General features: G+C 45.2%; 1 protein-coding gene across 1 annotated transcript in view; it reads right to left on the reverse strand.

Annotated features, from left to right (window-relative positions):
* CS (citrate synthase) overlaps positions 1 to 10,485 on the reverse strand; it is a 28,472-nt gene extending 17,987 nt beyond the window's left edge. The window contains exon 1 of the mRNA XM_029205341.1: positions 10,220 to 10,485. Coding sequence (XP_029061174.1) covers positions 10,220 to 10,261 — 42 coding nt within the window. The 5' untranslated portion in view covers positions 10,262 to 10,485. The remainder of the gene's footprint in view (positions 1 to 10,219) is intronic.
* Positions 10,486 to 12,284: the final 1,799 nt, after the last annotated feature.

Below are 12,284 nucleotides of genomic sequence, written 5' to 3' on the forward strand. Positions count from 1 at the left end.
CATGGGCTTCTCATTGCGGTGGCTTCTCTTGTTGTAGAGCACGGGCTCTAGGCACGCAGGCTTCAGTAGCTGTGGCTCACGGGCTCTAGAGGGCAAGCTCAGTAGTTGTGGCACACGGGCTTTGTTGCTCCGCGGCATGTGGGATCTTCCCAGACCAGGGCTTGAACCCATGTCCCCTGAATTGGCAGGCGGATTCTTAACCAGTGAGCCACCAGGGAAGCCCCTCTTCCATATACTTTAAAATCACCTCTAAATTACTTACAATACCTAATGCACTATAAATGCTATATAGTTGTAAATACAAAGTAAATATTATGCAAATCGTTGTCAGCACGTGGCAAATTCAAGTTTTACTTTTTGGAACTTTCTGGAATTTTTAATTTATTTAATTTATTTAATTTTGACTTCATTGGGTCTTTGTTGCTGCACGCAGGCTTTCCCTAGTTGTGGTGAGCAGGGGCTACTCTTTGTTGCAGTGCGCGGGCTTCTCATTGCAGTGGCTTCTCTTGTTGCGGAGCATGGGCTCTAGGAATGTGGGCTTCAGTAGTTGTGACACGTGGGCTCTAGAGCGCAGGCTCAGTAGCTGTGGTGCACGGGCTTAGTTGCTCCATGGCATGTGGGATCTTCCTGGACCAGGGCTCAAACCCGTGTCCCCTGCATTGGCAGGTGGATTCTTAACCACTGCGCCACCAGGGAAACCTCTCTGAATTTTTTTTTTTTTAATATTTTTGATCTACAGTTGGTTGTACCCACAGACGCAGAACCTGTGGATGCAGAACCCGCAGATGCAGAACCCACAAAGAGCTGACTGTATTGCATTGCTGTCTGGTCGTGCTGAAAATCATTTGAACTAGTGTTACTGTATAAATTCCAAAACACTACATGCCTAAGGTGAGAGTTAGTAGGGCCTGAGGCTTTTTAGAAGTTAGTACCCCTCTTTCTGTTGGGGCAGGAGGGAGAAATGAAAAGGGAAGAGACCCTTCAGAAAATGTTATTTTAAAAAGAATCAATCCAAAGCTAAATTCAGAGAGCAGAAAACAAGAGAATATGGCCCTAAAACAAAGGGGGAACACCTCAACTTGTTAACCAGGGCTGCCTGCAACTCCTTTCATTACCTTCCTAAACCATCTCCTCTAGCTCACTGAGGACCATTTGGGCAGAAAGCACGCAGCACAAACAGCCCTTTAGCCTTTTCATCTTACACAGGGCGCGTGGGAGCCAGACGCAGCACTCAAGAAATAACGTTCCTGGGGACTTCCCTGGTGGTCCAGTGGCTAAGACTCCACGCTCCCAATGTAGGGGGCTTGGGTTCAATCCCTGGTCAGGGAACTAGATCCCATATGCCGCAACTAAAAGAGTCTGCATGCCACAACTAAAGATCCCGCATGCCTCAACGAAGATCCTGCGTGCTGCAACGAAGATCCAAGGCAGCCAAATAAATTAATTAAAAAAAAAAAAAAGAACTTTCCTTTTTCTTACTAGTCACCAAAAAGTGAACAAGGGAAAACCTGCGAATAAGTTCAAACTATTGTTCTACAGTGCTAACCATGTTCAAGCTATTCCATGCTCCATGGTCCCACAGATTCCCTATAATAGAGGCCCTATCTCCCAGAGACCACATCAGCACTCAACAGACCTTTTAATTGTGGGTAGTTGGTTGTTGTGTTTCTGTTTTGTTTTTAAAGAGGCTATAGGGAAACATACCATCATAGAGAAAAAAGAAGTTGAAATCTCTCCATAATGATAATTTTTCCACTTCTAAATCATGCTGAAGTTTCTGTAATGGCTGGCTGCTTCATTGGCAAGAGGAAGGATTATAAGAAGAATAGTACTAAGTTAAATCTTAGACAAAAGAAAAAAATCTATCCAAGCTCAGCAGACAGAATGAGAGCCAGACAAAAACAGTTTTTTCCCCTTGTGAGAGAGAACTACTAGAATCAATGAGCTTCCCTCTCCTTTTACTTCATTTAAGGTAAAAAAAAGAAAAAAAGAAATCGGAAAGAAAAGGGTGGAAGGTCACCTAACAAGGCTGTAAGAATGAAACATCATTTAAAGGTGTCAGATAGGTCATGACTGCTGCTTAGTTATAGTCAATTCTCAGATCTTTTTATATGAATGCTACTTTAAAGGAATGGTTGGGGAAGAGGAACTTGCAACTAAACTATCACCCCACTTCCACCACCAGCAAAGTCTTAATTTCCTTTGTAGAGAGTGTCTTTGCCATTTAATGAGGCACCTCAAAAGTAATTTAAGGAGAGCTGATCTCAACTGTCCCTAACCTCCATCAGCAACACTTCTTAGCCAGATCTCCAATTTGCAAAGCAATGCTAGTTTGTGGAGAGCGTGGCTATGTAGCTATAGAATAAAGCTAGTATATTGTGTTCCTACTACATTTCTGGCTGTGTGACCCTAGCCAAGTCATTTAATCTTTCTGTGCTTCAATTTCCTTATCTGTAAAATGAGAACAATCTACCCAAAAAGAATTCAGAGTAATGATAGTAAAGATGATCCAAGATCTTGGAAAAAGAATAGAGGCACAGATCAAGAAGATACAAGAAATGTTTAACAAAGACCTAGAAAAACTAAAGAACAAATAAACAATACAATAACTGAAATAAAAAATGCACTAGAAGGAATCAGTAGCAGAATAAGTGAGACAGAAGAACGGATAAGCAAGCTGGAAGACAAAATGGTGGAAATCACTGCCACAGAACAGAATAAAGAAAAAAGAATGGAAAGAAATGAGGACAGTCTCAGAGACCTCTGGGACAACACTAAACGCACCAACATTCGCATTATATGGGTCCGAGAAGGAGAAGGAGAAGGAGAAGGAGAAGGAGAAGGAGAAGGAGAGAAGGAGAGAGGGTGAGAGGGTGAGAGGGGGAGAGGGGGAGAGGGGGAGAGGGGGAGAGGGAGAGAGGGAGAGAGGGGGAGGGGGGAGGGGGAGAGGGGGAGGTGGAGGGGGGGAGGGGGAGAGAGAGAGAGAGAGAGAGAGAGAAAGGACCTGAGAAAATATTTGTAAAATGGGAACAGTAATAGTACCTACCTCAAAGCATTGCTATGAAAATTAATTAGGTCAATATTTACTTAAAACCATGCCTGACACACGCAAGTGCTCTGTATTTGTTATATAATAAATGTAGAAAATTAAATAGTATGGCCACTTTCTAGCACCCTTCAATGTCAAATTTAGTCATATTTTAGCTCACCCTGCAACCTAGGGAAAAAACTAAAGAAATATGAAGGATTTTAAAAGCAGCAATTCATTGATATGACCGCCCAAAAGGCTACAATAGGAAAAATTCAAGTTAGGACAACTTTATCTAATGATGTAGAAGACAGAGCACAAAGCACATGCCTTGGAATTAGGAAAGGAAATTTGGGTTCTAGTCCCAGCTCCATTACTAAATAACTGAGACATCCAAAGCAAACAACTAACTACTGTTTCCCTTTCCCTCTCCACATTTAGGATAACACTCAAGCTACTTAGCTCAAAGTCTGATTCTAAGGCTCCAACAAGGACATATATGTAAAGGTACTCAAAAGCCTTGCTATTTAAAATATGAATGCCTAGCCTGCAATACAAGCATTACTTGGAGCTTGTCAGACATGCAGAATCTTGGGCCTCACCTCAGACCTACTGAATCCAAATCTCCAGTTTAACAAACTCACTAAGTGATTCCTATGAACAATAAAGTTTAAGAAACATCCATGGTTTAAAGCATTAAGCAAGGAAGCAGAAGGGTAGAATATAAAGAGCCTGGGATATGGTGTTATCAAGGGTCAAGTCCTAAATCCAGGTTCTGCCACTATCCTGCTGTGCTACCATGGCTGTATGACCTAACTTCTAGTTTCAATTTTCACAGCTCTAAACTGGTAACAACAAAGCCAGCTGCAGGGTAGACAAGTAGACTATATGAAATCATTTGCATGAAGGCATCTAGAACAGTGCCTTCTGTATAGCTGAGATCAATAAATATTTGTTTCTTAGAAATGTGTTGGCCTATTACCTACCAACTCGTGTCACAATTTTCTCGTGGAGTTGGATCCCAGGAAAGAGGCAGTCAAGCCTGAGGAAGGGGTGAATGGATAATTCCCTCTAGCTGTAGAACAGGAAATAAAGCCCCAATTTCCTAAGGGCCTCCTGACCAAGAGAAGAGTCTCAAGGAGAGGAAACAAATTTAACTAACCATAATCCCCACCAGCAGGCAAATCTAGACAGGAGATGTTAGAGGACTGTCATACCCTAGGCTACATACCTCATTTCATCTACTCCTGGCTGCCAAGGAAAGCTGCTAAATGGCTTTGTATAGTACATCCAAGCTATACTCACAGAAGCAACAGGCAGATTACAAATCTCTGAGTCATCCCTGAACTTTCACCTCCCAGCTCCTCCCCCAGTTCTGGAGGTGTGGCAGCGGGGCTTTTGGCTTCTGGTTGCATGCCACGTGTAAAGTCATCCTACTGGAACAGCACCTGTCAGGTGAATCAGGGAGTCACCTCACTCAATAGGTCAGCTCCTTCATGGGGAGAAATGGAGAGAGCTACTTCCGAAGATAAGGGCCTGGCTCACAATGTCTGACAGCCAGGATTCTCTACAGGATGGGGGTATCGCAATCACTAAAAGGATTTTCAAACCTCATATGCTGCCACCCCTTGCAATAACTCTTTTAGTGAGCTGGCTATTATTGATAGAAATGGGCTGTAGCTCTCAAATGTGCTATGCTAGGATGGAAAAATATAATTAAAGGAACCTCTATCTTAAAGGGCCAAGGGAGGAAAAGGACAAATAATACATGCAGGAAATTCTGCCAAAGACTTGCTTATAATACTTAGGGTATTTCTGGAATAGGGTATTGGCGAAATCACTTAACAAAAATCAATTAAAACTACTCCCTTCTCGGGACTTCCCTGGTGGTCCAGTAGTTAAGAATCTGCCTTCCAAAGCAGGGGACGCGGGTTCAATCCCTGGTCGGGGAACTAAGATCCCACGTGCCACAGGGCAACTAAACCCGTGTGCTGCAACTACTGAGCCCGTGTGCTCTGGAGCCCGCGCACCCCAACTAGAGAGCCAAACTAGAGAGAAGCCCGCGCACCGCAACTACTGAGCCTACGCACTGTGGAGCCCATAGAGAAGCCCAAGCACTGCAAGGAAGACCCAGCGCAGCCAAAAAAAAACAAAAACAAACTACTCCCTTCTCCCCCAAATTCTGGGAACAGTAGAATACCATTTGGATAAGCACTTACTCAATAATGTGGTTATTTCTCTTATTCCTCCTAGCCTATTATCATCATCGATCCACATCTAGGACCCTTACTCTACATGGGAAAAGCCAAATTTCCTTTGATTCCCTATCCTAGGCACATTCAGAACATATCCTGCCACATATCCAGGAGCTCCAACAAACTTGTGAGATTACAAACTACTGTGTATAAAATTAATAGGCTACAAGGATATATTGTACAGCACAGGGAATATAGCCAATACATTATAATAGCTATAAATGGAGTATAATCTAAAAAATGTTGAATCACTATGTTGTATACCTGAAACTAATATAATATTGTAAATCAACTATGCCTCAATTTAAAAATTTTAAAAAAACTTGTGAGAGATGCTCCTGATTTTATTAGAGCCTTGTCCTTCATCAACAAAAGATCAGAGCTTGCCAAGCCAGAACTGGCTTAGTTGATGAAGCAAATATAATTCACTAATAACTGTAGGAAAAATCTTGTGCTACAAAGGCTTCCAATGCAGAAGAAACAACTTGCATTAAGTGAAAAAGAACACACATAGGACAAAGGCTCCTCTCTCCCCAGAACCAGGTCAGAGAACTAAAGCCATTTAACATCTGTGTTTCACAATGGTGATATTGGAAGTCTGCCTGCACTACTTGGTCAGGCCACTTAATAGCCTGAGCAATCTTCAGATTTCATACTGTGATGCCCTTCATACTCACAAGAGTTTCCTTAATAATTCTGCCGAACTCTCATTGTCTAACAGACCCTTTGCTAAAGGTTCGCTGATTATTCAGTGAAGAAGACGGGAAAGGACACCAATTCAGACTCAGAAAAGAATCGAGTCCTAATTTTCCTTTCAGAGAAATTCTTACTGTTCTTTAACAAATAGTTGCTGAACATCTGCTTCTTATGTGCACACTAAGCATACACTACTGAATAAAGTATATAGGATCTGTCACTGTACTACTTTTTCAGGAACTAGAAACTGTTCCCTCACTTCTACTAGTTCTTACAATGCTTTGTTTCAGGGATTTACAAGAAACTTTTCCTAAGGCATTTAAAAAAAGGCCTAGGAAGTCTAAATCTGACTATTTCTTAGAATAGTTATTTCTGAAGTCATTTAAAATAATCACTAAAAAAAAAAAAAAGTCAAAACATTCAAAGCTTCATATATACATTAAACACAGTTGGCCCAACTGGAGGGGATCACCAAGCAGTCAAATGAGGTACTTGAAAAAATACAAGTTTCCAGATCCATCCCACCTTTGCTGAATCAGAATCTGAAGATAGGATTCATGAATGCGCAATGTGAAGAAGCACCTCAGGTGATAACACCCACTGTGAACTTACTTATGGAGCTTTTTTTTTTTTTTTTTTTTTTGTGGTACGTGGGCCTCTCACTGCTGTGGCCTCTCCTGTTGCGGAGCACAGGCTCCAGGCGCACAGCCTCAGTGGCCATGGCTCACGGGCCCAGACGCTCCGCGACATGTGGGCTCTTCCCGGACCGGGGCACGAACCTGTGTCCCCTGCATCGGCAGGCAGACTCTCAACCACTGCGCCACCAGGGAAGCCCATACAGCTTTTTAAATGATAACATGTTAAGGACTTCCCTGGGGCGCAGTGGTTAAGAACCTGCCTGCCAATGCAGGAGACACAGGTTCGAGCCCTGGTCCAGGAAGATCCCACATGTTGTGGAGCAACTCAGCCCATGTGCCACAAGTACTGAGCCCATGCTCTGCAACAAGAGAAGCCCGCATACCTAGAGGCCATGCTCTGCAACAAGAGAAGCCCGCACACCACAACAAAGAGTAGCCCCCTCCTGCTGCAACTAGAGAAAGCCCACGTGCAGCAACGAAGACGCAATGCAGCCAAAAATAAATAAATAAAATTAATTTTAAAAAATGATAACATGTTAAAAGAAATATAGGAATTTAGTCAAGTTGAGGGAGAACTGAAAGACAGTCAGATCCTAAGAGCCATTGCTAAAGCTGCCTCACTACTGTTTTTAATTTCACTCAAATCCTATTCAACTCTATCACATAGGGCACCGAAAAGAGGGCAGAAGGAATTACTCTGTGGCTTTAGGGAGATCCACCAAGTCTGGTTTCCTGCCTTCTGCCCACTTGGACTCTAAGAACTAGGAATGCCAGCCTTCCCTTCTCTGATTATCCACTTCACCACGGCTCACCTCAATGCCTCCCCACACCCATGCATTCACCTGCTACCAATCTAAAGACCACTAGGAAGAACAAATGCAATCATACCACCATTAGCACATGATGAGGATTTATTCTCCATTTTTCATCTTTGGTCCATCTAGTAAGCGTCAAGGAATTGTCATTACTTTGGGTAGGCTGATAATCAAAATGAAGGCAAAGAGATTTGAGTGCTTGCCCTTAAAAGTTTGGGGCTTTAAGCCTAACCAACATTTCACAGGACAAAACTGACTCAGTTTTGTAGAACCCAATTTCAGACCAGGATTTATAGAAGAGATGTGCAGTGGTGTACGTCTGCTGTAGAGGAATCACGGGTATTAAGAGTCTTGAGAAAGTCTAGGAATAATCTAGAAACACTTCTGGATTGATTTACGCAAAGTTATCAAACATCCTAGCTTGGAGGAGCAATTCTCAATGACACAAGAAGCAACTAGGGTTGGTTAAGTCACTTTGGCATGAATCCAAAAGTTAACTGGCGGCCCTACTCTAATTCCCAACCCAGATCACCTATGAAAAGACAGTATTTACAGCACAAAGCTAAGGCACCCACAGCTAATACTAAAGCCATTGCTTAGTAGAAATTCATTCAGGTAAACAAGAAGTCAAAATAATCTCAAGGCTCTGAAAGAGGTGGTCTCTCCAACTCAGGTGTTCATTAAATTACCTGACAGTGGGAAGGATGGAACAACAGAACAATGACTAGTATTTGTGTCTCTTAGCAAGGTCAAAAAAATTTCTCAGAAAAGAGAACTACACCTGACCTTGAGAATCACAGTAGCAGGCTACAAGACTATTTTTGCCTTCTAAAGCCTACCTTACTAGCAAAAGTAAAATTGAGTACTGCAGACTAATCTGGAAAGCTCAGGCAGGTGCTAGCAATGCTGACAAACCGAAAGGCTTCTTGGTATCCTAGCTGTTAACTGCTTAGATCTCAGAAAGTTTCTACTCCTCAATCTGATAGGCTTTATTAGTTTTAAGGGTCGAAAGCCTTCTAATGGCTCCCAATATACAGGTTTTTGGGATCCTCAGGTCCGTCTCTAACAGGAAAGTAAACAAAACAGTAATGATCACTACAGTTAGGTAGCCCTGTCAACCCAAAAGCTTTCTTTTCTTTTTTTTTTTTTTTGGCCTCTCCCGTTGCGGAGCCTGCAGGCTCTGTGGCCATGGCTCACGGGCGCAGCCGCTCCGCGGCATATGGGATCTTCCCAGACCGGGGCACGAACCCGTGTCCCCTACATCGGCAGGCGGACTCTCAACCACTGCGCCACCAGGGAAGCCCAACCCAAAAGCTTTCTGAGTTTCCTCAGAGGTTTAAGGGGCAAAATAAATTCGAACGTAAATTCTAAAGGCTTTTTCAAACTGTAGGGTTAGATTATCTGGTCTGGGTTAGCAGCTCTGGAATGAGCTAATTATAGTGTCCCCTATTCTGCCAAAACACTATCTAGAACTTGCTTCATTTCCCAAGAGGCTTCCTTACCCTGGTCCCTGGCAGCGGAAGAAACTACCGTCAGGTAAGACAAGTATCTCCCAAATTATCAGCCTCCACCTTGCTGCTGAGTACCTGGAAGAACCTGTAAATCCTACATGCTTCACCTTATCACCAACCATGCAAGATAACACAGTAAGCCAAAACAATTCTAAGGTTTCCCTTCCTCCCCTCAGGTGCTGGCAACTTTAATCTGTCTGCAGAAGAGAAAGTATAAGTTCTTTGCAGGAGTCAAGGTCACTTGTGCGACTGTCCCTGCTTGGATTAGAAGGCTGGGACTCCCTCAGCACACCAGTTTCTCTGTTTAAAGAGCCAAGTTACCCAGAGACAAAAGTAATTTTGGCAATATGAAACTGAAAGCACCATTACCTGCAACAATATTCCTGATTCCAACGGCAACAAAAGTCAAGTAAGGGGCCCCAAAGAATAAGAGGAATCTTTCCTGGGTAGAGCAGACTTAAGAGCAACAGCAAAACCTGAGTGAGCAAGTAGTAGGACCGGTCATGTAACCTTGGAATTACTATTTCCTGCCCAATATCTTCACTTGCCAGCCTGCGGTTTGGGGGAAAAACCTTTCCGTTTTTTTCTCCAATCATATGTGATAATCATGCAGAAGCTTTCACACAAGCGCTCCACCCCACCCAAGCTCCTCCTATATAAAGAGTAAGTGCAACAGTCCCAAGGACAAAGAGGACCCGAGTAGCATTCCTCTAGCAGGAACTGCTATGCTTGGTCACTAAAGGCTTAAATAACTGGGTTGGCGAAATGGAAATGGAAGCAGGCAGTTCAGAAACTGACAAGGCCCTCTCTACAAAGCAAAAGCCGAAATTAGCCAAGGCTCCAGCTCTGGCCCAGGGGTAAAGTGAGCACACCTGCTCACCCCTGCCACTTCTCTTACCCCGCCCCTTCCTCCAAACAGGCTCTTTCCCTAACTCCAACGGAACACAACACCTGTGTTCTCCACTCCTTCTTTTTCCAAGGCCAAGCATCCCCGCCTCTTCCACCCCAGACAGGCAGGGTGACAGCTGGGTCCGGCCTTCCCACCGGCCCAAGAACGCAGGCCGGGGCGTGCAGAGCTCAACACCCCCAGGGGCCGGGAGGCCAGTGAAGCACGTGACCCTGTGAGCGCCACGCAGGGCTGGCGGCCAGCCAAGCGCAAGGCCCCTTTAAGATGCGCTGGGGTGCGCCTGGGTAGGGGAGGGAGACCCCGGCGCTAGTGGGCCTGCAGTCCCCTCAGCCCCACCCTGGGACGGCGCGCTGTCTCCTAGTTGCTCACCTTAGCTCCGAAGAGCCGGGCGGCCGCAGTGAGTAAAGCCATGGTGGGCGAACTCGGGGATCTGACGGGGAGGGAAGGAGGGAAGAGAACTGCGGTAGGAACGGGAGCCGCCGCCGCCGCTGCACCAGAGGCCGCGCCGACGAGGGGAACAAGGTTGAAAGGAGGCGGCTGAGGGAAAGGGTAAACGAGCCGGCGGCGGCGCCCAGCCCGGGGTCCTCAGTGAGGCTCCGCCTACCACCCGGAACCCGCTCCCGCCCCCTCTCAAGGGATTCGCCCCGGGCTCAGCCATTGGTCCAGTGTGCATGGAGGGGCGGGTCCTAAGACGTTGACAGCAGTTGTGGCTGGGAGGATTGGACCGTCCGGGGTAAGCTAATTAACGGTGGATGGGCGGGGGAAGCGTGTAGGTGGTTAAGTATGTGCCTGAGAACTCAGTTAACTTACTTAGGCTTTTCCCCTTATCCTTAACACCTTTGAGGTTAATTGTGAGGTGGCTATCAGAGAAAAAGCCCCAAGGACTTCGACCTTTGAAGGTCCTCGGAAGCCAACCCCTTAATACACTATCACGACAACTGATCCTAATCCCTTGGTGTGCTTTCTTGAACAACGTCTTTGGTCAATGACTTAATGGCCATAGAGGTGACATCATGTGGACACAGGCTATGATGCCCGAGTTAGCTACTTGGTGGAAATCATTTGAGGTAAGCCATGGTATTATAGATACCAACAGACCCAGAATGTGGAGAAGGAAAGCAAAGGCAGGAGCCTGAATATCCAGTGGTCTTTGCCAGCTGTCAGTTCTGTGACTAATGCCAGGAAACCCGTCTCACAAACGGCCCCTTAATATGAAGCTTTCCAGCGCAGTCCAGAGCCTCTGGGTCCTGGGTATTAGTCTCACTGCCACTCCAGTCACATAGCCCCACACAAACAGTCCACCCACATCTAGCCAAAATATCAGGAGCTGCAGACCAACCCCTCATCCAAAATCACCTCCCTTTTTGTCACATCACTCCCGTCACTCCCATAGGGCCTCTGGACCTTTATACCTGCTTGGCTATATTCTATACACTCTTATCCTCTGCTCCCCAGAGACCATTAAATGAACCATGGCACTGAAGTGATCTTCTACATCATTCTTGACTCATTCTTTTGGGTAGACAAGAACTTAGGACCTTTCTACCTTGCTAAGATATCATTGTCACTGACCCAAGGGCAGAGAGGAATGACCCAAGGCCCAAGTGGACAGCCCTTTTATCTCCTCACATAGAAGTAACAAAGTTCAGAGGTCTCAGTACCATCTAAGCCGGGTTTAGATAGATCCTGTTTATAAAGAACCTAGTTTATAGCTTGGACTTGGAAAAAGAGAAAGAAACATGCCGTTTTCTCTTCCGGGGTTTCCTTATACTCAGCTTTACACCTACCAACCAATGCTTCTCTGGCTTGGGGATCAGATGGGTAGATCTTAGGAAAGAACTTCATAAAGAGAAGCCAAGCAGTGCCCCAGGGGAGCACTGACCTCAGCTATCTCCTCGGTGACTTCAAAGCTCCACTGATCAATATTTGCTCCCAATTTAGCATCTCACAGAGGATTTCCTCCTAACCCTAGAATAGTCTGACCTGGTTTCTTCTCTCTGGTTAATTATCCACAGAGACTAGCCCGCAGGCCAGAGGACTGAGCTCCAGTGCCCCAAGTGGCAGGAGGCATTCTCAGGGTGAGGCTACCAAAGGGATAATTACGGAGTGGCCATAAGGGTAACCTATTTTGGAGCTCTAGTGATTGGAGGAAGGGTGGGGAACAATAATGCTCACAGTGTCCTGGAGCCTAGTGTCCTGAGGACTTTATGGACTTATTTTGAAGTTGTTCAGTCCTGACATCCACTGCTATAAGGCCAATGGGAAAGCCCAGGACTCAAAGGGACTAAATGGTATCTCCCAGGAGCTGGCTTAGAGCCTTTCTCTGAACATGGTTGGGACCTGGGGAGATGGGAAGAAAGTTAAGGGAGAAGGATTAGCATGAATAAAGGAGCCAAGCGAACTCTAGGTCCAAATACAACTAAGTGCCTGAGAA

This window comes from Monodon monoceros, unplaced genomic scaffold (genome assembly GCF_005190385.1).
Source record: "Monodon monoceros isolate NGI ecotype Baffin Bay Population unplaced genomic scaffold, NGI_Narwhal_1 Super_Scaffold_6, whole genome shotgun sequence".
Classification (NCBI taxonomy): domain Eukaryota; kingdom Metazoa; phylum Chordata; class Mammalia; order Artiodactyla; family Monodontidae; genus Monodon; species Monodon monoceros.